At 42.7% G+C, this 27,771-nt stretch overlaps 2 protein-coding genes across 2 annotated transcripts in view; one reads left to right on the top strand and one right to left on the bottom strand.

Moving 5' to 3' along the window:
• Nucleotides 1-27,771, bottom strand: part of LOC122572704 — a 178,676-nt gene that overhangs the window by 101,825 nt on the left and 49,080 nt on the right. The window lies entirely within an intron of this gene.
• LOC122573740 (histidine-rich glycoprotein-like) lies at nucleotides 14,202-16,883 on the top strand. The gene is made up of 2 exons (XM_043740521.1): nucleotides 14,202-14,249; nucleotides 15,096-16,883. Exons 1-2 carry the CDS (start codon nucleotides 14,202-14,204, stop codon nucleotides 16,881-16,883), a joined length of 1,836 nt encoding a protein of 611 aa, XP_043596456.1.

Here is a 27,771-nt window from a genome sequence, read left to right as displayed (position 1 = left end):
AAGCTACACGGAGCGCAATAGAAAGTTTCTGGCGAAGTTTCTCGGCAGAAAACCGGGTCGAAGTGGCAACAAGCTCGCTAAGATCTTTGAATAATTCGCGGTCTCCTCGCGCTCGCACAGCCGCTCATAAAACTTCCTAATTTTTCTGACATCGTCACTGGCTGCGTGCTACCACCGCCATTCGTTCATGCATAATCAACACGAGGCTTACCTCGCGTGTGTCACTGTGGGAGCATTAAAAAATAATACACAGAACGTTCGCCTGGTAGCTTGAATAAGTAGGTGCGAACGAATAACATATTGCCGCACGGGTGTCGGTAAAGGGACTGAGAAACGAGCCTGGCGAAATTAAAAGTACCATACAAACGTTCTAGAGTTCTCGTTATAACGAAGAAGCTTCGAGAAGCTGGACGGAAGACGAACGACCGGGTCGAAACGAAAAGGGGTAAACGGGACAAACTGATGAAGAAGGATGGGGTAGAAATGAATTTAAAAGACGCGGGAAATTGTTTCCGCCGATGACATTTTGAAAGAGAATTCGCGGCAAAGTGAAACACACCGTCGCGCCATAATTCTGGAGGTCGATAAAGCAAAATTCCTACGACACGCCGTAATTCTACCGGCTCCCCGGAAACCCTTCTAAATTCGGCGTTTCGCTGGCCAACCTACTCCCGACGTAGCCGTTATTTATAAACCGAGCCTTAATAAGCACACAGGGCCTGGCAACCGGTGCAATCACGGAGAACCGTTATTCAAAGTCTACGATGCATCCGGTACAGATTTAACATCGATCTGACCGCTCGCAAGGTGTGTTCCTTCCGGATCGTAATAAAAAAATTGCTTTTTTTTATTTCAAACGTAGGTTTTAAATTCCTGTTAAATAGTTCCGATTGGATCGTCATCCGAACGTTTACAGCGGAAAATTTAAGATCATGAAGCATGATCAAATGACTCGTAATTCGTAACTTTTTCATTTGTTTCGTTACTAATCTTGCTAGAATTTATTAATATTTACTAAGTACTTGTAACGCGTATCTTGTGGAATCTCGCCAATAATATTACTTCAGTCGTGCAAAACAAACCGGACAGATCGAGGAAACCAGAGTATCAATAACATCGGAAACTCTAGACGAGCGTTTGAAAATTGGGGAGAAGTTCGTGCCATACGCGCAGAGTTCGAAACCGATCTCTTTGATGTTCCAGTTACACGCTGTATAATCGTCACTGGCAACGTACACACCGTTGTTCCATAGTTACCCTTCTTTCTGTGTCCAGTGCGTCTAGTTACAGCACAGTACGGTGAAACCAACGTAAATACAGTATGCAGGGAAAAGAAAAAATCAGTGACACCGGCGGCGTTGATCCTCGATCAACGTTACACTAGGTGGTCGAATAATATATAAGACGAGACCACGAAGAACGCCTGATTTGAATCTACACGGGCTGTAAAGTTCATTAGATTTAAATATTTATGAGATCGGGGTAGAGAGGCAGGTCCCAGGTCAATTTGAAGCTGGAGGAAAACGACTTTGGTTCTTTATTCCCGCGGGATCGGCGCACGAAGACGGCACAGCGGGCTCTGCTCTTCTCTCTGAGGCTTCTAAGCATTCGGGAGTCTGGGAACGATGCAAAAGTTTCCCGACCACGGATTACCAAAGAAGACGACTCCCGAAGACAAATGCTCGATTTAATTGACCGAAGCATCGCTTCGATTCGAACGAGCGCCCATTCTCTAACGTTTCGTAAACGCGAATCCGTAAACGTTTAACGTCTTCGACCGTCGCATTCCGCATTGCGGATCGCCTGACTGCGATCAAACTGAACCACGGCAATTTCCTAAGCTCTACGATTGACTTAATTAACTAGGCCGGAGAAAAAAGGTCGATATTGTCGCGACTGATCCTACAGGATTTGCGGACGGTCTCTTCGAAAATCGTATTAAGAATTTTCTAACCAGCCATCCCTGACAGCAATTAAAATTTACTACGAATATGAGGTAAATTTAAGCTAATGATAAATGCGCCACCACATCCAACTCCACGCGCAAATTTATGGTCGTCCCTTTATACGGACTAACGCCGGATGAGGACTTCGTATGATTTAGAATACGAACCAACTTGGGTTTCTCACTTGAAAATCGTATTGTTCGGTAACCAGCTGTTTAGTATCTATAAGCTACCTTAATGTGTACTGTTTACTCGCGACATTAACAAAAATCTTCTAATTTACATTTTCCCTCAGTTAATTAACCATCAAGTATTAACTGTAAGTTTACTTTTTCCCTTAAAAATGTTGTTTCTGCATATACATGCACATTGCTGATTATAATCATAAAAAAATATTAAGACACTTGCCGGTATCTAGCGTTTAAATCGTAGCTCGTGGGGTTTTCCTCGCTTTTGCCGATACGTATTCGTGCGCTTGCATTATGAATATTTTCATCCGACCGTCTACCTGATCGTAAGTCTGATAGCGCACGCCTCTTGACAACATCGTTCGCATTCTTTCAAGGAAGAACAAGATGGTCACAACGAGACCATAAATACACTACAATAGATTCAGACGGGGCACACTTCATGCCAAACGCCTCCACGCCTCTTGTCCCGGCGTCAAGATTTATAGCCAATTTGAAAATGAAGCCACGAGTGGATCACGGTAGACAAAGGTCCAGCGTTAGGACCTTTCTCCCCTTATACACACATTCACGTGCTCATATGTACGTGTACACACGTATCTAGTGATCGAATCGAACATAAATTTGTTTCGGTGACAGGATTAAGCCTGACCCGGTTTCTCGAAGGCGTGGCCTTCTCGCGGATTCGTAGGAAATCAGGGATGCTGGACGGTCGATTCCTGGGGGATTCCAAGGTCGGTTTGATGGACGGGCCGATAAAACTTTAGCAACCGCGTAAATCAACGGGTAGGGTGGCCAGAGAATTCCGGCGCGAAGGGTAACGATAGCCTGACACGGGCCGCGGGTGAATTAAGACGACGCCTCGACCGGATGTCTTGGCCTCTCGTTCAATCCGCAATCGGGACCATAGATCTCTTAGGCCGGTCACCCGTGGGATTTCGGCTGTTTTACGAGCCCGCCACGATGCTATCGCGGACGACAACGTTTCTTTCTTTCTTGCCTTCTTTCTTAAATAAAACGACTCTCGCGGTGCTATTGGTCAACGAACATTGGTTCGTTGATATTAGCGTACCAATGAAATAGTTGGCTAGCGAGACAGTACAAAGTGAAACGAATGAACCATGTAACTAGCGTGTTAGCAAATGCGATGATTCTGAGAGAAGTTAAGATAGAAAAAAGGGAAATACTGAGATTCGTAAAGAGACCTATACACATTGAAATGACCCATGTTGGGACGTATCAACTCTGAGGTTTTGTGAAATGGTATCAGTCAGTATCGAGCTTTGTTCGTCAACTAGAACGTTGTACTGAATGGTATACGGCATCCGTACAAACCGCAACCGACACCAATATGCTGATACTAGTCGATGCACTAGTAACTGCATCGTGAAATCTCGAAGTCGATCACTCAATGAAGGGAAGTAAAGCAGAGCGTTCTAATCGATAATTCTATATGGAATTATGGAATAATACGTATATCAGGGATTTAATTTTTTCACTTCGATCTGTGTACGTAAGTGGTCGATTTGTAAATGATTGATAAATCATATCGACTAATAATGCAAAAGCGCTTATCCTGTTTCTAAAATTATGTCAGAGAAAGTGACGCTACTAGAGCCTTTATTTTACTTTCATAAAGCAACTCAACGACCAACAAAATACATCGAACGTCTTTCAAGTGCTTCGGCGCAGGTATTCAAACAGAAAGATCAGCGTGAGAAGAAGAAAAGAAGGTTGCTGAAGGCTGAGATTTTACGGCTAGTCGTTCCACGAACACAATCACGGAGCTCGATTTTCCATTTAGTCAAACGAAGGTAATTGCTTTAACGTAAGAGCGATTCTGTTGTGGTCGAGCTGTTTTTTAATCGTCCACGACGGTTTCGGTGCCGGAGGCACAGAGAAAGAGGCACCGGCTTCGTCCCATGGAGGACAAAAAGATCGTGAACGGGACGGCAAACGAACAAGCAAGTCAGAGAGGACAAAGAATGTGAACGACTTGGAGAGGGGGCGTCGCCAGAATTAGCCGTAATTTCCGGAAGGGTTCACCGCGTTATTCGAGTCAATGAAAACAGCAGGGGGACTTCTGTCAGCCTCTCTGGAAGAAAGGAGAGCAACCAGTACCGAGATAACGATCACGTGCCTTTGCGGACGTGTACCGACTATCCCCTTTTGTCAATAAGCTTGCAAGGATTCGAGTGCTCAACTGGAATCCACCACTTCGTAGAAAACGTTTGAAATCTCGGGCTTCCGAAGTTTCCTTTCTCGGTTTATCGCTCGACCTCGAACACAGACCTTGCACGCATGGCTGATTTTCTAGGAAGAAAGCCTAACGAAGAGATTCCTTTCTTCGCGAATGGCTAATGGCTTCAAGAGGATCGTACTTGGTACAATGTCATTGAACGTCGGTTACTATCACCTCCTTACAGTCTGCCTGATGCGAATAACTGCACTGTTCATGGGGAAGGAAGACGCAAGAAATGGGTCGAGGGAGAACATTCCGAAATGAAGTTTCGGCCAACACGAAGACGAGACGCGTTGGTCAAGCGGGGAAATGTGGTTTCTCATTGACAAGGGTTGGAAACGTCTGGAAATTTCTTACATACTTTATCCGATGGTTTCTCGAAGCTCTGCGGACTGACCAGCCACGCAACCTCGATTCCGAAATACTTGGCGAGTTCGTAAGAACTCGGTAGAACGACGAGCATTACGGAAATTCGAAACGCCGTGAACGTACGAAGCAAGGAGCGCAAGGCGAGAGCATTCCACGGGAGCAGGGCAATTTCCGAAACTCCCGACAAATTTCCCGACCTGCTCCCGCTTTACATAGCTGAAGCCACCTCTCTCTGTCTCTCTCCTTCTCTCCTTATTCCGAGCCCAACCAGAGATCGTGATACCCTTCAAAGAGTGGCGAACGAATTGTTCGCAGTTTAACCGTCAGTCTTCCCCTTTGGAATGCAAATCTCTCTCCCGCAGTTCGAACTTGATGTAAAAGACTCGCACGATGTTCGACTTGGCCACTTAATTCGCACCAAGACATCGAACACTGCGGACTTTTATCTTCCGACCGGAAAGCAAAGCATAGTTTCTCTCTCCCTTTCTCTTTCTCTCTGCTCTTTGACAAGTTAATTCTAAGGAGCTCAATCTCTGCGACGACTTGGTAATGTTCATGGAAGACTAAGCGATTACGTCCTTTTGCATATCACAGCCAAGGAATGAGAACACCGTCGTTTACAAACAGAAATATCAAGGAATGTTATACGTTGTCGCAGTTCGATGCTTTCTGGAAAAAGATAAACCCGTAATGCAACGTTGGTGTGCAGAAATCGTATTTATCGATGTAATCAACGCGAAACCATTCGAGACCAGCTAATAGCAAGGTTCTTCGTCGCTTTCTTATCTCAACGATGCTTTCAGACGGCCGATTGCAAAAAGGAACAGCCGAAACAAAGCGGTTTGTCGTGTCTTAATGTCATTATTCCGGTTGTTGGAAAAATTACGAACCGAACGATCTTCGATAAACACCGAACATCCTTTACGATCAGACGCGTTTCATCCCTTCGACGAGACGAACGTTGAAACAAACCTATGGTCGGAGGAACGTTGCATCCGTGTCGGTTATTTTACGGAGAAGTATCTGGAAGTCGTCCATTTATCGCGTCCCCTCTTCTTCAGTCATCCTTTTACGTTCTTATCGCGAACGCGAAACAAACGATGCAACGCGCAAAACGCTACGCTGAGGACGACATCATTTTTCATACGGTACGTTTACTTTGGCGTGAATTTCCAGCGCACCTCACTTTCATAATTGCGCAAGACTTCTATGATGGCTCGTACAAGGATTGTAGTAACTGAGATGATTGTAGAGACAGAAGGAACATCGTATAACGTGCCCAACGCCTGTTTCTTGTTATTACGAGCACACTGATCGTGTCATCCATCTACTGCACCTACGACGAATCGCGAAGATATTTCAACGTTTAATGTGGGAACTTCTTATTAATATATTGCCTATGTTACATAAGATATTTCCAAATTTCATTAACAGTATAATGAGACGCGCTTATCACGATTATACTCGGAGGAAGATTAACCGTTTGAGCGCTGCGTTGTCCGACGTTAAGCGTGCGCCGCGGGCTGCGTATTTTTTACGAAAGGCATTGTAGTCTGCTACACACTTTGGTTTTCGCCTTGGTTTGCCAGTTTGATAATTAATTTTCTTCGTTTCTACGAATGTGAAGTGGATAACATCCATGCGTCTTCTTTATCACGCCACTTTAACGCTACTTTTAACTTAAATTGAATGGTTATGTGAGAACGCATATATGCGTTCATAGCCTAAATTGAATGGTTGTGCGAGAACGCATATATGCGTTCATAGCGCTCAAAGGGTTAAAACGAATCTGAAGATGTACAAGTTGCAAGGATCTTATCGCAAACAGTATTTGAACGATCGGTTATTCGCTGTATTGATAAACTTGAATATATTGAGACGCTTAAACGAAACCATCCTTAATACTGGTTATATATGTTTAAGAAGTTGTATCCGATACTTCTGCAAGTTCTCTGAAACGTATATCCGCACTAAATGTCTCGTAATTCCTACGTACAGTTTCAGATTTGCTTGAAACTTTACTCAGACGATGATAATAGCGTTTCATCGCAGTGTTCATAGAATTCCAAGAGGTTTTGTATAGCGCATATAATATATGTATGAAAAATTTCTACAACAGCAGTTCAAATATTTTCATGAGTTTTGTACGCGTACACCGATTGTAATAAGAACAACTTCTAATCCGAGTCAGCAGAAGTCGGAATTAGAAGCCTGAAGTTAATAAATGCACGCATGGATATCGAGGAAAATAACCGTTTTGTTCCTACAAGATATTATTATGCTAAGTTCATTCGCTAACACCGAATTCTGAGAATTATTCTTTGCGAAACAGCACGCGACGAACTCGTCTGCGAAAAGTACTCGTGTGTCTTCCTCGCGACCAGTTTGTCAGCTCCCGTGTAGATAATAATGCTGCTTTTACTCGCGGACAAACCACGAACGACTCGCAAATTGCTCGTGAAAAGTTCGCGAACAGTTCTGACCAGCGTAGACCCGTCGTTGAAGATTACGTGAAAATGGAATTGATTTATCGAAGCGAAAAAATTACAGGTAAAATTAAATCAAATCGATGCAAATCGCTTATTTGCTATGAACTATTGCTATTCTCCGATCTGGTGATTGCTGATCGACGAGCAGTAACATAAAAATCCACCAAACGCGCTCGCGTCAGCTCCCGCCAACGACAGCAATTATTATCACACCTGCATTTGCTTTTATTATCCGGATCTGGCTGACTAATGACCTCTTTTTTCCCCACCGTGATCGTCGAAGGAACCCCATCTAACTCCGGTTCGGATAAATCGTCGGCGAAAGGGATGACGAATTATAGAGAATTAATTCACCGGGGTCAGTGATGCGTCACGAGGCTGGAACGCGCGCGCGAGCGTTTTAACCGAACTCGACACAGGTTCGGACATCGAGAGAGGAAAAATATGGCGAAAGCCGGTTTAATGGTTCGCGTACCACAGCCATGATCTAGATAACTCGTGTACACATAAACGGTCGCAATGAAAAAATGGTAATTCATAGGGGCCGAAAAAGAATTCCCAGCTGGAAAGAAAAATAGCGCGCTATTTATCTTTTCTTCGAATAATTTTATAGAGATGTGAGCGTGGATAAATATTTACTTTGGAAAAGGAACGATATCTATGGTAATTTATGATACACGGTCTGTTCATTGAATTAGGATCATACGTGCAGATTTCATTCTTTTATTTCTTACGCCATATCTATCATAACTGACAGATTCCTTTTACCAAGTTAGTTTTAAATACGTAGATTTATTTCCTATGTACAGAAATTCATTTTTTACTAGATAATATCTCCGTATAGCTTACTCGAATCATTTACATATTACTCATCGTTCGGCTGTTATATTCGATGTAATATAAATTGCAAAATTCTAAAGGCTGCCTGTACAGGAGTTTGTAATCTATAAACTGTCGCTTTTCGGTGCTTTGTTATGCTACAAAGTTAATAAGTTAATAAATTATGGCGCAAGGAAGCCCATGATAAAATATACGAATGAAATTTGTCGACTTGCAGTTGATCGAAGGCCTGGAGATCGAAGGCTATAAAACCAGCGCCAACATCCCCCCGTTACCATTTCTCATCGGGCAGATGGCCGATAAAGATCCCTATAAATGATTCGTCAATAAAATTTATTTTACTGGATATCTATGTAAGAATCTGCCATTCTTCGTAAGCTACTGCTTGATAGTGAGCGCTTCTTTATCATCCCCTGTCCCTTTATTATTTCTAATTACGTCCGCGAGGCGCGTTCAAATAAAAGCAAGCGTCGTTCGCTGCGAAGAGCCGAAGCCCTTAAGGTGAACATAAATTACCATTCTCCGTAAAGAACAATTCCCAGAAAATTAATTTAACCGCAATATATTTGCGGCTTAAATTCACCCCGCGGAGTAACAGGAACGAAGAGGAAGGCGGAAACAAGGTTACGTAATATCTTCCGTGGTTTGTTTAACTTCGCCTCGATCGATTCGGGCTTTCTTATTGTCCACGCGGAATTACACGAAGAAAATCGCGCGGAAATAATTACCGACTCCGACCGCCATTAATGCGAAAGCCTGGAAGGCGGAACGAGCAGTCGGGAGTGCCAGCCGAGAGAAAGCAGGAAAACAGTGTGGGCTTTCTCTTCTCGCCTGTACCGTCCTGCTTCTTCCCTTCGCTCACACCCCTGTTATCCCAACCCCCGTTGTCTATGTTCGTCTCATCCCCCTCCGCATCGAACCCGCTATCTGGCTACACATTGAACAAATATTACGACCACTAATCGCGAGGCTTCGCTACTAAAAGTTCCGCCAAGTTTCTCATAACTTGCAGCGGGTAAGTGATTGGAGATACGTGTGCGCGAAGGGCACGCGACGCAATTCAAGCATTAACGAACGTAACGATATTGAAAACTTCGTTAATACATGTAATGCGTTAATTCGGATCGTGTGGAAGTTAGTTCCGGGAATTTCAGTTTTTAGAACTCGGCATTGACCCATAGAAATTAGAAGTAGAAGGTTAAACAATATGCAAATGATATATGTACGTTGTGATGTACACGGTACAATAACATCGAAAACTTCGTTAACTCGATGGCGCGTTATTTCGAATCGCGTGGGATTAACTTGCGGAAATTTTCATTCCGAATAATCGATAGATATACGATGAAATTTGTTTTTACAAATAAGTATGGTCGCTGTGTGTTTTTAAAAAAATCAACCGATACACGAAGGAGATATGGAGAACTTCGCTGACGCGTTGATTTAAACGATGTACGTGAAATTCAGTTGTACAAATTATTATGCCGTGTTCGCAAGTTTATTTTAAAGATAAGTAGATTCGCCTGATCTCTTTACGAAATCCAAATGTTACGCAAAGAGCACACGTTGCGGTATTACTCGTTAATACATCGACTGAAATTTTAGTTAATGCATCCAGCGTATTTAATTCTGCAACTGCATGCAATTCAATTTCGCGAATTTTCATTCCATGCAATCGATACACAACGAAGCTGGTTTCGGAGATGAGCAAATTCGATCTTTTCCTTTGGACGTCCAATACGGACAAATATAGCGATCGATGATTGATTCAAATATTCATTAAGCCATAGAGCGATACCCAGGGACCGTCCTCTGGATGTCGGCAATAGTGAAACGGCACGTGTCGCGCGCGCGTTAGCGACAGCAGGATTTTATCGTCGCCGCGTGTACGTACACAATACGATTATTCTGTCACTTCATTGAGCGTGCTTTATCGGACATGACGTAGAGATGGAAAGGCTATTTCATCCTCGGCCGGCGATTTCATAAATCATCGTTCATTTTTCTCCTCTATCACGAGTCGATGTTTTCCACGCTAAACTTTCCCAGTTTGACTAAATTCTTTCCATCTCTTTTCATTATTTCACCTTCGGCCGGTGAATTTTTTCGAATAAAAAGCGATCGGAAAATCTGCGCGTGGCTAACACGCGATTTAAAATAATGACGATCGTCGTTCGTTATTCACGCGCAAGTACACATAGGAGGAACGAAATTCTGTTGCGATTCATAAACATCCACCCTTAATCCGGATGAACTGTTCTGAACTAACACGCTTGGAATATCCGAGAGGAGAGGACTTTGCCTTGACATTTTCGCAAACTCGTTCTCACCACGTGGTCTCGTAACCGCGTAATGTCCCAGCCAGAAATATATACATATATATACCTATTAACCAAGATACGTGAGAACATAAATTCGTTGCGAAATCGCGTAAACGTACGATAAAGGGGGAAGTTCGAACGGCTGGATTGTCGCGTTTAATCGCAGGAGAATCGAGGAACATCGTGATTCGCGGATAAATTGAGGGAAGATAACGAAATCGACTGACTTCCCTACATTTCACGTTATCAGCGAAAATGAAAAAGTTAACAAAATAATCGCCACTCGAGCTTCGTTTCAGAGATACGCATAAAAGTATTTTCAATGTCACGCCTTTAGAATTGTAACTTTAAGATTTGCTCGTAATTATTGGAACAACGTCGATATACGAAATACATTGTTCGAATAATTTGAATTTAAGACACATTCAACTTCTAACTAACTAAAGATCATTTACTTATCAAAAAGGAGATCTTCGATCCAAAGCCAACCCTTCAGCTAATGGCTTCAAACCTTAGCAATACGATGTATAAATGAAATACATGTGAAATGCATGTACCTTGAAACAAAGGCAGAATAATATATCGATGAAATTACTCGGAAATTGGAGCTCATGGAAGTGAGTGAGATGTGCCCTATTCTACGTAGTTAGCAAAAATTCTCTTGCCAACAACGATATTTACGATTCCTATCAACAACGTCATCGTCGAAACGAACCGCAGATTTTTGTTCTATATACTCGACACGTTACTCTTCGCACAGAGACCTTTTATGAAATCGAATTACCCTAAACGGGAAGATTTCCACGTTCGAATATCGATGAGTTTACTCTCTTTCGCATCTTGGATGCGATTCTCGACAATTCGTCGATTATCTTTTCAGCTCGTCTTTCGTCATGTTCCCGAAGGTTTTTTCCGCAACTAACAGGCGATTCCAGGGATTTCCTGAGAAAATGTCGCGCAACAACCAAGAAATAAGGGTCCCAGCGAAACGAGAGGTAACCTGGGGTAATGGCCTCGAGATAACTAGATTTCAGGCAATTGAGTGACGAAATTACAGCAAGGACAGAAAAGCACGAACACGTAAGACGTTGTTACGGCGATTGGGATAAGTATTTTACTAGCGAGCGTAGTATCGCAACGAGCCACTAAAAGCGGCGACATCGACGCCGTTTATCTTTAGCCGCGTTTCATCAATACGACTTACCAACCATGTTCCGCAATCGTAGCAACGTAGAAAGCACAAATTCCGGCAGAGCACCGCGATAATATTAAATACGATATTAAAGTTTACAACGTTTAATTAGTCCATAACTTGGCTCACGAGCCGTATCTTTTACACGGATCTACAAATATTTGCAAAGTTGGCGTACACGGAAATTAATCGCGTAATTTCGTCTATCTACAAACAAGCAACGGTTCGATCGACAGGCCGACGAACGAAAAGGAATTGAGCAAGCGAAACGGCCCGTTAAATATTCATGGAACCGGGGAAACAACAAGGAAGAGAAATCAGCCCATTTATCCTATTAAATAATGAGATATATAAATTAAATTCGGTACACGCGTCGTTTGCTTCGTTTCTGGTCGAATGCACGGCCACGCATTAAACGCTGGTGAACGCCTGTGTTTACGAGGTAGCAGCGATGGCGGACAGGAAAATAGGTGTGAAAGCGAAAATTCGGCTCTCTCTCTCTCTCTCTCTCTCTCGATCGTTTTTTTTTTTTTTTAAGCACGCGTTGAGCTTTTACTTTTGAAACCACGATTTTTTTACGCGTATTGGCATAAACGCGTACAACGATGCTCGATTAAATCGAGCATGAAAAGGTCGAAAAGAAATCAATCGAACGAATCGTAACTCTCACCGCGCGATTATTTGAAAACCGATAAATCTGAATTTAAAAGAGGAAATTACGATGATACGCATAGCAGCGTTACGATCGAGTTCCCTACGCAATTTCGATTGCTCGTAAAACGGTCGACGATTATACAGCGGCGCGGAATATCGATCGATATTTCTATCCATCAATTTTGATTGATCGGGACGACCGGCATCGCCGCTTCCTCAATTTTTACTGTACCGGAAACGGCGTCTATAAGGAACGTTGAACGGTTATGAATGAAATTCGATGATTGCCAATAGTCCGCCGCGAGTGATCGGACCCGGTCGCGGTTCGGCGCGTATTATGACGACAATTAAAATATTAGATTCCGTCGTAAACGACACTGGTGCTTAGCACGGAAGAAAGTATCGATTGCCAATTGCTCTGTATAAAAGTACAGCGTCACAGAACTTCGGTATCCAGTTGTTCTCTGGCTGTAAAGCCAAAATAACGAAGACATGGCAACGTTGGTAAGTTCATCCCTTATTATTATTATTATTATTATTATGTTAATCTTATATTAGACTTGACACGAGTATTTTCCGTGATTTGTTAACTCCTATGTCAGAAATTTTGTTTGTTAACTGCGCTATCGGGACACCTTAAATATCTTCGTAGATTTCATACAGCGGTAATTTCATTCGGATAATTCTTGAAATTCTGAGTTTTACATATTTAGAACTCGTCAAATATTAGTTTAAATACGCTTTTACAATAATCGTGTAATTTCACTTTTGAAATCCAAATGAACTTAAAAATGTCCAAAGCATATCGAAATATCTGAATTCTTTGACATTTTATGTATATTAACATTGACATTATTAAAGCAAGTTGCCAACACAAAAATCAACACGACATACAACATTAGCTATTCAGGCTAAGGATGCGCCATTTCTTATTCATTCCCTACGGGAAGATCCACTAATCCTATCGTTTATATGCTGTTGTCGCTGATTAAATTCCGAGTTAATCAGCGAGCAGGCGTTTGCATTTCAAGAAGAATATACCAAGATGTCGCGAACATCGTGTTACGCTGCTCGGTGTCTGCGAGCATAACGAGAGATTAAAACAGACGGAATACGCTGATATCTGAGTCGCGTCGCTGCAACGACGGCAGCATCTCTGAATAAGACTTATTGCTGTCGCTGATAAGCCGACTCTCAACGAGATGTTCAAAACTTTACTCATTGTTCACGCGTACTTCAAAAATATCGTATCTTTTTGAAACATTAACTCTGTGGGTTGACTTGGAGCAGCGACTAGTTTTCAAATCGCGCCACAACATATATAGATGAATCTTTTAACGAATGTATCGTTCGTGTTTGGAATTCGTTGGCAGGCCGGAAATAAAATTCCTGATTGTACTCGCGTCGTTTCGCTGTATTCATTCTCATCGCGTCCAGGTCACGCATCGCGAAATAAAGCTGAACGTAGGACGGAACGCTAATTTAAAATTCCTGTCCGCGTAACGTGAGGTGGCTTCAATTTTTTCGCAGACGTACCACGGATCGCATAAATCATCGCTAAAGAGAGAGAGAGAGAGAGAGAGAAACAGGGAGACAGACAGAATGAGCGACGCTGAAGATCCATTCGTTTCGCGCTAAAAACCTACCATTTCCTGATCGTTCGAAGATAGCTGACCTCGCTAATTCGGTGGCGCAAAACCGAGATTCGATTTCCTGCCCGTGTACCATCTTGGTCATCGAGTTCAGCTGTGCTTTCTTCGGCGTTTACCCGTCTCTATCTTTACCGTTTAGCTCCTCTGCTACCTTTCGGACCGCGCGAAAGGAAGAAATTTACACGACAAGAAATAGCAAAGCGCGATAAAACGAGCCAGCGACGATTTACTGGATATTATCTCCGGTTTTTCCACTCGGACGTGTCCGTTTCGCATGTGCGCTGCGAGCCAGCATGTAGCAGGCCAAAATGGCCCGCGCCAGACCCGACGATGTTTTATTGTTTCGGTTAGCCAAGGTAATGTCAGCTGCGCGAAAATACCGTAGCCTGCGCATCATAATGAACTCGCTTGTGGTTAGACGATTTTCGAAAAATTAGCAATCAACCCATTCGTCATTATTATCTATATTCGTATTTAATAATAATTTGGACATCCAAGGACAATTTATAAAGTTTGTTGGTTATAATATAATACTGCAGGATATTTATTTATTAGTTTATTTAAAATGGACTAAACAGGTGTTGGTTAAACAGGAAACGAGGGTTATTTAACGTGAACTAAATACAATAACGTACTATAATTAAGACAACTAAATATTTAATTTGTAGCTCTCGTCATCGCGGTTCCAACGCTCTCTCTCTCTCTCTCTCTTACGCGGACCACACTCTGTTGACAATGCTAGCAATACTCTCTGACTTCTCAACTCATACTGACTGTTAATTCGTCTTTCTCCCTTAGCATCCCTTTGTCTTTTCTCGTGGTCCCACCACGCACGTATTCTGCAACCATTCAGGGTCACGTAGGCCTTTTTTCCGCGGAACTATTCGATTGAAGGACCGACGATACATTGATAGGCCTGCCGGCACTTAGGTTTTCTCGCGACATTGTTTATTGTCCACCCGATATCTCTTAGGCCCTTCGTCCATGATACTACAATACAATACAATACGTGCATACATATATACGACACACTCTACTTAGAGAAATGAAATTTCAGCGTGTGATTCTACTTTTATAACCAGAGACCACAGATAAAAGTCAGGTCGTATATTTGATTTCTATCTCGCTACAATTTTTCGATAATTGTCATTTAAACCGAGCTCTCTGGTGGTTTTCTTTCTCAATTTGTATTCTATCCTTAGGCATGGCTTCTAGCCATCGCTCTGTCACTGACAGCAGCGACTGGCCAAAATTTGAAAGCATCGCAAAGAGATCAACTATCAACAGTCAGAGCAGAATTGCCCGATTCCGTCAGGCTCCCGCGGCAAGTACAGCCATCTCGTCCGTTACTGCTGTACAACGTTCTAACAACCCCACAGTCACCTGCCGTTGAGAGACATCCACGAAAACGGCAATTAGGCGACCTGGGAGCCAATTTCCAACCGCTAACGTTGCCCCTAAGCGGCCAGCCTCATTCGCCGTTACATCGAGCCACTTTCGACCCCAACACCAAGACCAGCATCGTTTCCCGGATCAACGAACCAGCAAAACATGTGATCGAACCACGAATTTCGGCTGAAGCGTCGCATATCACTTTTCTGACGCCACAGGCCGTTTCTACGCGCCGAGCTCACGGATTCGATGGTCATTCTTTTTACCATAGTCACAACCATCACGGTGGACATCATCATTCTCATCATCATGGACACCACGCACATCACGATCATCATGCCAAACATAAGCACGAACATGGTCACAAGCATCATAGTGAACACGAACACAAACACGGACATGAACATCACGTTGAGCATAAACATCAGGAAGACCACAAACATCACCATGGTCATCATCATCATCATGGACACGATCACCATCATGGTCACAAACATCATTCCGATCATAAACATCATCATGGACACGAACATAAACACGAACACGGTCATAAGCATGAACACAAGCATGGTCACGATCATAAACATCATGGAGAACACCATCATCACCATGGCCACCAACATCATTCGAAACATGAACATCACGAGGAACACAAACATCATGCCGAGCACCACCATCATCATAAGCATCATCATCATAACGAACATCATCATCACCACGATCATCATCACGTTAATGAACATCACCATCATCATACTCACAAGGAGACCGAGAACCATCATCATCACCATGGACACGATCATAACGAACACCATAAGCACGGCCACAAGGAGGAACACAAGCATCATCATGGACACGAGCATAAACATGGACATCACGAAGATCACCATCATGGCCACCATGAGGATCATCATCATAAACACGGACACGAACATAAACATGGTCATCATTCGGACCATCATCACAAACACGGGCACGAACACAAGCAGAGCCATCACGAGGAACATCATCATGGTCATCACGAGGATCACAAGCATAGTCATCACGAGGACCATCACCATAAACACGGGCACGAGCATAAACATGGTCACAAGGAAGAACATCACCATGGACATCACGAAGATCATCATCATTCCCACCATCAGGACCACAAGCATAATCATCACGAAGAACACAAACACGGTCACGAGCACAAAGAAGAACATAAACATGGACACGACCATAAGCATCACCACGATCATCACGAAGGACATCACCATCACGAGCATCACAAACACCATGCATCCCATGAACACAAACATGGTCATTCACACGAGGAACATCACAAGCATTTCGACGATCATCATCATAAACATCTTCACGATAGCCATCACAAACATCACGAAGGACACCATCACTCTGCTTTCGAGCAACATGGACATTACAAAGGATTGGGACATTACGCTTTTGATGCTTCTCAGAATCACGAAGAATATGTATTTCCCGAAGAGAGTGAAACGGTCGTAGTAACACCGCAAGTGGAGGATATTCTGAAGATTAAAAAGGAAGCGGAAATAGAGAAAACTACCGAGCAAACGACAACCGAGGATCAAACATAAAAGAATGGCGGTACAGTGGAACTTCGTTTGTTCGAATGAAATTTTTGCTAGTGATTGATCAGCCTTTAAATTAACGATTTCTGTGTGTGTGTGTGCGATTTTCTTTAAATCACACGTGTTAAATCGAGAGAGAACAACTTCGATAAACGAAACATTTGTTAACATTAAATCCGCATTACCGCTCTTGTGTGTCGTTTCTATCTATAAACAGTTTCTCTCCTAATGGATTCAAACGTAATCGAAGTTCTACTGTACTCGATATTTAAATAGTATTCCCGAAAGGTTGCGCATGATTCGTCCACGATATTGTTAGTTAAGAATCTTTCATACATACTTTTTCTTCTTCTCTGTTTGAGCGTTAAAAGCGACTTTGCTACGTTCGCTATGTTTCTTGTTAGCCTCAGTTATATCTTTGTTGACACCTTTGAAATACAAAGTTTCCACGAGTTTACGATTGCCTTGTCCCTTTTATTAAGCTCTTTTCCGGTTTTAAAGGCGAAAGTTCGATAGGAACAACAGTCCGTTTCTCGTTCTCGAACTGCAATAACGTTTAAACTTCGGTCTCAAGATGCTCGAACGTTCGCCTACAGGCGGATATCTTTGCCGTCCTCTCGCCGAGAAATCACGGGGGAAATAAAGCAAGAAATCGACGTAGAAGCTTCGACTTAATGAAATGTCCGAAATTCTAGCAACCGACTAGAGCGCAGTTAACTTCCTACCATAGAATAAATAATTACAAAAACGAGATATCGCCCAAGAAACTCGGCTATGGGAACAACGTCGAACGCTTTCCAACGAGTTCGAAACAAATTCGTAATCCGATGTAATACGCTGAAACAATCCGCCGTCGTCCCTTCAATGATTCACCGATTTAAACAACTTACGCAGCCAGTATAATCCCGACACCTAAGTTTGGAACATCGATAAAACTCTTCGCTGGCGAGCGAAAACAGATAGAAGACCGTCAAGAATAGAAACAGGTTTCGATGAAGATGAACGTAAATTATTAGACAACGTAGATTTTATTTTTATTTTATTTTTACAAACTTTCTATCAGGCTTCGTCCGTACTGCTTTATAATCAATAAGTTACTTTCGAGATCTGTACGTAACTTGGATGAATTTTTATATTTTTAAAATTATCGGAAGAAATCTATAATCAATTCTCGGGGAAAAGAAAATTATTTTCTACCGTCCAAGGAATTCTCGATCCTGAAATAATGAACTGATATTCCACGAACACCGGAGGAGTCCCTTTAGACGATCGGGAGAATCTTCCTACATGCATACAGAATATAGAAACTATTCCTTTGTGAGTTTTCTGAAACCCTCACTCTAGAACACATGTCACATACTCATATCGTCAGTCTCGAAAGTGCCTCGTGCATCTTGTAACGAAACTATTTTTATTAAAATAAAACTTCGGAAAACTTGATCGTAAAGCTAGTGCCTTCTTTGAGAAGAAAATCAATTAAGAGCCAAATTAAACGTAAACTAAAGTTCTTAGAAAATATTAACACAGTTTATAGCTGGTACAAACCAATTTTTCTTTCTCTTATCTGTTCGGACATTTTTATAGGATCATGTGTTTTACTATAAAACAGCTATTATCCATCGAGTATTAAATATACATCCGAGCGAAGAATAAAAATAAATCTTTTACAAGATGTACGAAGATTTTTACGACTGCGCATTCCTACATACTTGTGATAATTTTACTTATCGATTTTCATTTATTTTCGCGTTCCACGATGATTCTAAAGCATCATATCTGATTTATTCTGGCGTACTTGCAAGCTTTTCTCGCGCATGTTTCATATAGTTCATCGTTATAGAATGAATGGCAGTCTGGAACACAAATAACTTCGGAAAGCGAAGAAAAATACAGTGGAGATCATTGGAAGCAATCTCCGACAAATTATCCAACTGAAGTTATATAAAAAAGGGATAAATGAAACGTAAGGATTCGCTAACGAGACGATAAGAACGAAGACGTTGAGATCGTTTCCTAAGAAAACCTTGCCATGCTTCACTCGACTTTCATTCGCAAACCTCTACTTCGTGACGACATGATTAATCTGCGGGGATAACAAGTAATATTATGCTCCGTTAAACTTTCAGATCCGTTAAACACACATAAGATGACAGGAGAAAGTCGTACTCGGTTGATTATCATAGTAATTCTTTCGAGCATAATATTATCAATTAATTTCCATTGATTAAAGCAAAATATTACGGGTCAGTGGAGAAGAAAACTATTTAGATTTAAAATGGATTATATAACTTCAACATTATATGCAAGTCACTAAAAGAATACACAAATTCTCACGCTATAGTAGAACCTTAATTACTATCACACATATTGTTCGACCAACGGAATTTCTCGACGCACGAAGCAATTTTGGTTTCCTGTGAAAGATCATTTATCCTGATCTATTTTATAAATATTAATATCAGGTAGAAGTAGGAAGTTTTCAAATAAATATGCGAATATTTTTCTTTCAACTTTTCCTTCCTATTTCCCGAACTTTCTTACGAACCACGTTTCGATGATAATCGATCGTTCTCGTACTCGAACGAGATTCTGATAATTCAAGAGCTACAGAATAACAAAGATGACTCTTGTCGTGTGAATACTACTTACATTACATAAAAAGACTGAAACATTTGACAAGAGTAACTATAGTTACGAACCAGTTAATTGAAGTTCTATCATGCTCCGAGTATATTAGATCTTGATCAACTATTCGCTAACGAGGCTCTAAAGTTTCGTTCAAATAATAACAAAAAGTAAGTCAGCGATTGGCCGTCCCTCTCGGTTCTTGTTTTATCTTCCGCCGGCTAAATAATTCTACAACTTTGTTGTAAACCGTATTATTATTTCAACTAAATGGTTGATGTAGGCAAAGGGCACGATAAACGCAAACACGCCAGTTGGAAACGCGGAAAACTTTTCCACGGAACTAGTGGCGGTATCGGGAACGAGTTTGCCAGGCAAAACGCTAATATTTCGAGGCCGAGTTTGATCTTGTTTCGCGACCTCCATCGAGACAAAAGGAAACTTTCCGTATAGAATCAAAAAGCCTGGCTCCAAGTAATTTCCACGCGTAGATTATTTTCCATATCCGTGCACTTTCTTTCCGCGTTCGCACGGCGCCCAATCACGTCGTCTCATTGCGACACCGTGTAATTTTCCAGCCAACGTTCGATATCCTTCACGAATCAATTTCTACTATCGAACCGTCTATTTTCATTGGGAAAATTTCAATGCGTTCTGTCGCAGCGCGTGTTCGGTTTCTCTTGGCACTCCTACTCTGTACCTTATTTGATATTAGGTCGTTCGAAAAGTTTCTTTCGTTTCGTAAGGAAATAATAGATGCATAACATTTTCAGTTTTATATTATTTTATCGAATTACGTGCGATACATTTTGTTCTATCAAAATAAAGATCACAACGTTCGACAGATTGGGTTTCATGTTTGTCTAAAGATGCGTCGTTGTAAAAGACGTGTCTGTGAAAGAAAGACAACCTAATACAATGTAATTTCGTGAGAGTGAATTTATGAAAGAATAATAATCGTGGCGATGTATTTATGCAGAAATACTTTATAAGTACAGTTAAAGAAATAGAATTTCGTCCATTAAATATTACGACGATATATATACAGGGTGGTTGGTAACTGGTGGTACGAGCGGAAAGAGGGTGATTGTACGCGAAAAAAGAAGTCGAAAATATAGAATAAAAATTTTTCGTTTGAGACTTTGTTTTCGAGAAAATCGACTTTGAATTTTCGCTCGGTACGCGTGCACTTTATCACGTCTAGTTATATATATATATAACATGATATATTTTCGCGTATCATGCGCATTTCTTGGTTTTTAAATTTCCGACACGAATGATAGAAATATCGGGTAAAAAATACCAATATTTGCAGTCTAATAGTTAATTATACATCGGAATTGTAAATAAAAGACCATGAGGAAAAATGAATATCAAATTCGCAACGTTGACGTCAGAAGTGGAATTCGGATTCGGAACTACGTGTGTAATTTGAATAACGTTAAGCAAATAATGTAGAAAAATAAGCAAAGCCTCCCTAGAAAATTCGGAAATATTCTCATATAGCTATTATTAATTTCAAAGAAACGTTTTCAATAATATTATCGCTGGAAATAAGGGCGCGGCATAGATAGAGTTAATCTATCGCCCTAAAGAACACCTAACGATCCGTCGGCAAACTATGGAATTCGCGAAGAGAGAGAAGCACTCTTTTGAAATTAGAAATTCAAATATCTGACATTTCGCACTTATTTGCACGAGCGGCGAAGAGAAATTCAACGAACACGTACGAATTCGTGTCTGCTCGATCTTTGAGAAAATTATAAGAACGTTCCTTTCGGCATCCAAGAGAGCGAGCATGGGGAGAGGGGGGGGGAGAGGAAGGTATGTAGAGGATCGAAGCGAATAAGAGGAGGGCATCGATTTTCCAAGGAAATTCGCAAAACTAGAGATGTCTGCCGGCGAAATGGGTTAATAAATCGTTCGTCGCGATAGATCCCTGGGAACCAGGCGGAAAGAAACGAGGAAAAGAGAGGAGGTTAACAAAAAGGAAGAATAGAAAGAAAAGAAAAAGGCTGATGGCCGCAGACGCCATCTTGGGATTTAAATTGGTCCGGCAGGTTTATCAGCATGCATTGGCCGGCGCTAGGAAAGCATTCTAGGAAGCAACGTTCCTTCTCTGGTTTGAGCTTCCTTACAGTATAGAAACACGGAAGATAAGCCAGATCCGTCCGATTTTGTGGTACCGAGAGAGAGTTGAGTAAATCGTGGTTCGAATGAAGACTCGAGAATCGTTCGAGTGTCGCGTTATGTTCGACCAATTTACCAAGTCGAATCCCTTTCCTGAATTTTTATCCTTTCTTCTTCCCTTCTCACCGTTAGTCGCAGATTCTACCGTCCCTTTCTATACGAACCTTCGTTCGAAACGACTTCTACCTGACGATACCTCGATTACTTTTGGTCGAATATTTATCGAGTATTTGCTCATCACCGTCGCAATTTCTGTTCCCGCAGGGCGCCTCGTTAAAATCTGATGGACGATTTGCACGCGATGCGATCTTCATTGCGCCTGCAGCCGCATAACCGAAACATTTAACAACCCGTATCGTCGTAAAACGATGAAAAATGCGTCGCTGTGCGTGCACCGGATACACGAGCTTTTATCCAGGAATCGCTAGCACGCTCCAACGATCGTCGCGAAACAAGCGACAAGACGCGAATCCATTTTAGTTTATGTCGATCCGATTCTCTGCAAAAATTGTTTACCCTCCGAATAGAAATATTGGACACTTTGGACACGAGAAAGATTTACAGAACGAATTAATCTGAATCGTTGTTACGAGTTTTCTGTAAGTCAGCCAAGATATCGTACAAACGGTCGTTCACGAAAATACATTACATCTATAATTCAACAAGCTATCAACGGTTTAAGAGCCTCTACCTGAAAGGAGCATTCTTCTTCCCATAGAGCCCATGTTTTAGAATGGTTAACAAAGAGACAAGACGGAGGTGAAAAAGAAAACAGGACATGGGGCGGCAACGAAGAGAAATGAAGGCACGAAACTAACAAACGTCTGCAAGTACCGTTCCATGCAAATGTTCGACAACTGTTAATCGCGAGGAACCCTGTTAATCACCCTGGAATACACTATGAGTCTTGGCTCTTTGCGAAATACATATACATATACGTGTATAGCTTCAAAGCTTATCGAGTATCTCGTAGTCCATTCCATGCAAGTACACTGCCTCACGAATGTATTTCGACTTATCATAGAAACGTTCTATGGTCCACATTGAACCTACAAGATATTTGATTACAGTCATGTGCTTAGTAAAAAAATTAGTTCACGAGAAGAGGAATACTTGTTTCTATCGGGTTGGCAACTAAGTGATTGCGGATTTTGTCAATACCATCTGATGACAAAATCCGCAATCACTTAGTTGCCAAGCCAATATATCGCTGTTTCTACTTCGACGTACAGAGATTACAGGAGAAGTATACGATAGGTCAGATCTTGCACTTTTCAGCTTCAGTACATCGTCGATTGATCTTACGTTATCAAAATCCATCTTTTATTCGATATCCGAGCCAAACACGTGCTTTTTCATTTTTTTTTGAGACGTCACTGCTAGCGTTCCTGCTAACCGCACGTCTGATGAAATCACAAGAGAAAATGTGGAAGCGAGCGAAGACGCGTGAAATTGAAGAAAGAGGAGAAAAGAGGAAAAAAAAAGTGGCGAAAGGAAGGGTAGAGGATAGGGGTGACTGGTGATACCATCCGATCTAATTCCAAAGGGTTACGTTCGACGTGGCAGCCTGCTCCGCTGTAGAATTTTTACCCGCGACCAACGGAGACGAGGAAGAAAGAAAAAAGAAAAGGAAAGGGATGTGGAAAAAGTGCAGTCAGGAAATCGGATCTGTGCCACGAAAAGGAACTTACCGGAAGTTCCTCTCGCGCTGCCTCCTCTCTGTTCCCTTTTATCCCTACCTCGCCGGTCGCCGCTATCTTTCTACGAGCAGTGTTTCCGCGAGAGTAAATTCATTTTCAGGCACGAGGCGGCCCGGTTTGAAAAAATCTGTCGCGCGGTGATTTGAATTTAAGAGTTCGCTCGTGAAATCGTATTACGTCGTGGCACCGCGGCGCTGGCCACTCGAGGAAATCGGAAATAAACGCCGGTGCACATTTCTCTGTAAGAAAAAGAGATAAAGGGGATCGGTGAAAGAAGCGAGATAGGCTCTAGCCGGCAAGAGAATCGAAAATGAAAAGAAACGACGCTTGCCACAGGAGCTCGCCTGATAAAATACACTATCATTTACGAGTATTACTGGTCACATCCAAAACACTGTCTGAAATTATTACGAAAGTGATTAATGGATTAGAACAATGTAGAATATTAACGAAATAAGAATCTGGGATACGCGACAAAAATAACGGAGAAATAATATATTGAGTATTATATGTTCGTATATATGTACAATATACGATCCTTTGTTTCATCAAAATCTCGTTATGCATTCATTTATAAGCTGCGTAAGACCAAAGAACAACAGATACAATGAAAAATGTAGCAATATCGTACGAATGTGTAAAACTCATCGGTAATGGAAAAGAAAATATATACAGTTATACAACGGTTTAATTGCGTTACTGATAATTGATACGAGACGAAAGTGAGAAAAGATAAATACTTCACACGCGCTTTAAAGCTGTCGAGACTCGTAATATCGCAACGAGACAGACATAAATTAATGAAATTTCCCTTATTGTATGGCGATTTAATCTATTAGAATTAAAATTTCAAACGACACGGAATGAGCGAGGAGTATCTGGTGTTCGCTTCTTGCTATTCTATTACAGTTCCTGATGACACTTTAGCGAATACGAAAGGGCTTCTCGTTACACGACACAGGCCGTGCGATAGCTCGAGCACTCGACGGAAATGGTCGATGGATGACGCCGATCGAGTCGAGAGAGCGAGTACTATCCGAGAGTCGGCAGAAGTTAGAGTTGCAAAATTAATTTGAGGCGAAGTTTGCTAGAAAGTGAAGGAAAGCCGGAAGAAAGTTGAACCGAAGGGATGAGACCGGTGAAGAAGGCGCGCTTCGTTCCTATAGCTGCATAAGGAGAGTGCAAACCAGCGGTGATGGTCAAGTTTCAAGCACTCCCTTTTTTCTCATCTTGGCGAGTTGACAAGCGATTCAGTCGGCAAATACTTTAATTGCATAAACCACGGTGAAACGATCTCGCCAGGTAATGGCAAACTATGGCACGCTTAAGTCGTCGGTCTTCTTCCGGTGCTCTTCGCGGCGCGCATATATTTGCAATTTCCCACCCGCCACACCGTTTTATCATTCTCTTTTCTCTCCCTTTATCCGACCTTTTTCTACGACAGAGCGTCCTTGAACGAACGACAGACAGCCAGTTTCCAACTTGAACCCGATGTCAAGGGTGGCTTTTCAGAGAAAAACTGGAAATTAGAGAGATGCAGTGCCAGCGGCGGTCATTCGCTCGTAGCGGAATTACACAAGTTTTTCGGCGGATTATAGCCGTGTCTAACGGGACTTTCTCCCGTACTTTGCTCACGACGAATTTCACTGGACGTTTTTCCACGACACGGGGAAAAAACAGCTTTGTTACTAACGTCTAAGCCGGATTCTCAGCCTCTGTCCCCCCCGCCCCGCCCCTCGCCCCCACCCACTTCTCGCGATCATATCTACGGTGGGTCGGTTTATTCTTGATACGATACGGTACTCGATAAATCACGTCAATCTGCATGTATTTGCAAATACCGTGAGCAAGGCTCTTTTTTATCGTCGACATTATTGAACTAACGACCGGCGCAACCATTAAAGGAGAGGAGAGCCACCAAGACGCCATTTGAGCCTGTCGTTGACCTAGCCAGCAGCGAGCCACTTATAATAATGATGTTCATGAAAAAACCACAGAACGAGAAGCACTCGGGCACTTTTAATAGCCGTACGATTTAATATATTCCGTGTGTTTTAAATTCCAAGCTTAAAAACTTCCCGCCGGGTCCTGTGCGCCGTGCCGGCACGAACCAGAAAAAACAGGCCAAGCTAAAGCTGTACCCCTCGATGAATGAGAAACAAAAACCGAAATGCGGCCGTAATATCTGACAATTAAGAACCCTTTTATCGTGCCTGAGGGACTGTTATTCAGTCGTCGAGCGGTCGCTAGAGCGGACGAACAAAAAGAAACGTCGCCACGGGAAAGGCAAAAGCGTTGATAGAAAGAAAGACCTAGGCGAGGAGAAAGGTTACTTTCTTTCTGACCGCAGTTTGATAAATACTTTGCCGGCAAACGATCTCTACCGGTTACACAAATCTTTTTTCCATCGTTCTTTCGAGGAACGCAGTTCCGGCAAAAGGAAAATTACCCTCTTGGTGCAATCGTAAACAAATTACTCTCGGTATCTAGCGGATTCTTTACGCGTTACGAAGGAGCAGAAATATAACTCGATGGTAACTACGAGTCCCTTGGTACTCGTGCTTCCTTGTATGCGCTTTGTTCGTGCGCGTCTGTGCCTCCTCTTTCTTTTCGATAAATCACGCTTCCTTTTTAAGCACGTTAATCCCGTGCCAAGAAATTCGGCCAATAGGCGGGTTCAACCAGCGCGTTCGACTGACGCACGCGTGCACGAGCCGACCCTGAAAATCTTCCCCTGGCTTTTTTACGCTTGTAACAACGGACCATCGGCAGGAATCCAGCAAGTATTTATCGATAATCGATCGCCGGTAGTTTCATTCTCTTCCGGCTCGTCTCGCTCGTGATATATATGTCTATTTTCTCTTTCTTACGCTTTCTACGCCAATCCTCCGTCGTTGTCGATGTCGCCAGGTCGCTCGGCCAGTCTCGCTCCCCTTTTGAAGGCTAAAGGTCCACTCGCAAGCGTAGCCGACCACTTCAAGGAAAATACCAAGGATCCTGTTTCAAGGTTTGCATAGCTTGCACGAGGCTCGTAGCGCAGCTATTCCACGTCTTGTACACAAGGTTACGTGTATAGGAGCTTAGACAGGTACTTGAGGAACAGGCTGCGTGCTTTGGGGTAATTTCTCACAGGTGCGGCGCGTCGACCCTGCCACAGACGCAATCTGGCACCTGCAACGACACACACGCGTGTGCATTGTACTGTCGCGTGTTTGTAGACGCGCCACGCCTCCTGTCTTCTCGTTTCGCGATCCGAGACCGGATAAATAATCGTATCACCACGCGTCCTGCCCTACGATCTCCCTTCATGTTCCGGCCACCCTACACAGAACGTAAGATGGAGTCAAAGATACAGAGGAACGTAAAGAGAGAGAGAGAGAAAGATCTGCGTTCGATTTTCCATCCAGCGGATTTGCCTCTAGAGATTCGAATAACGTCAGTCAACGGCTCGTTCACTTGCCTGCTAAAGGTTCGCGTGTCAAGAAAAACATACACAACGTTATCGGCGAACCGTTTCGATATCACGCATTGTTGGTAAGAAGAAAATTCAGCGACAACAGCAAGCTACTGGCTAACGAAAGAATAATTATTGCACGAGCGTACAGGCTTCGCCAGAAGCGGACGAATAATTTAACGGAAGAGAAAGGGCACGGAGAACGAGCCGTAGGAAGGCTGAAAAATCGTTCAAGCCAAGAATTTTCGATTACGATCATGCTACCGTTCAGAAGCATCGCCCGAAGGGAATCCGCCAAATATTCTCTAAATGCCACGGATAGGTCGATAAAATCGATATTGAATCGATGAAGCTAATGGTTGGTATCGCGTAACGTGGCTGATATCGTTATTACGCTGAGATCGCCACTTTGGGCGTGGACGCAGTTTAAACGATACGTCGCGTCGTTCAATCGCTGCCGCCGAATTCGCCAACTCCCGGAACACCTCTGCAACGCGATGCTGGTTTTCTACCTGGATATTCGCGCGACTACTTTGTTTCGGATACAATGGCGTCGGTGCTGGTGCTCCCGGCGCTGTCACACTTTTCGAAACGTGCTGGAAAAATTGATCGAAAAATAAGGATGCTCCGACAGCGGTGGATTCTTCTGACGGAAATATTTGATCCGACCAAACGTAACCCAAATCCAGACGCAGACCCAAGCTTAAACCAGCGGATATGAATTTCAATTTATCCAGCGAAGATTGGAGAGTAGCGTCACGCGAACCAGCGTTTCCTCAAAACTGTAAACTACCGTCTACCTGGTAATTTCCGCCGGATAAAATTGCATGCCTAAAGCGAGCAATCCGGACCGGCGCGGCGAGTTTTTTTATCGCGTTAACGTGGCCTGATGTTGTCGTTATTACGCTGCCCTCGCTATTCTCCC

The sequence above is a fragment of the Bombus pyrosoma genome, linkage group LG2, assembly GCF_014825855.1.
Source record: "Bombus pyrosoma isolate SC7728 linkage group LG2, ASM1482585v1, whole genome shotgun sequence".
Classification (NCBI taxonomy): domain Eukaryota; kingdom Metazoa; phylum Arthropoda; class Insecta; order Hymenoptera; family Apidae; genus Bombus; species Bombus pyrosoma.
The sequence above is the reverse complement of the archived record's forward strand: the minus strand, read 5'-3'. Positions and strand labels throughout refer to the sequence as shown.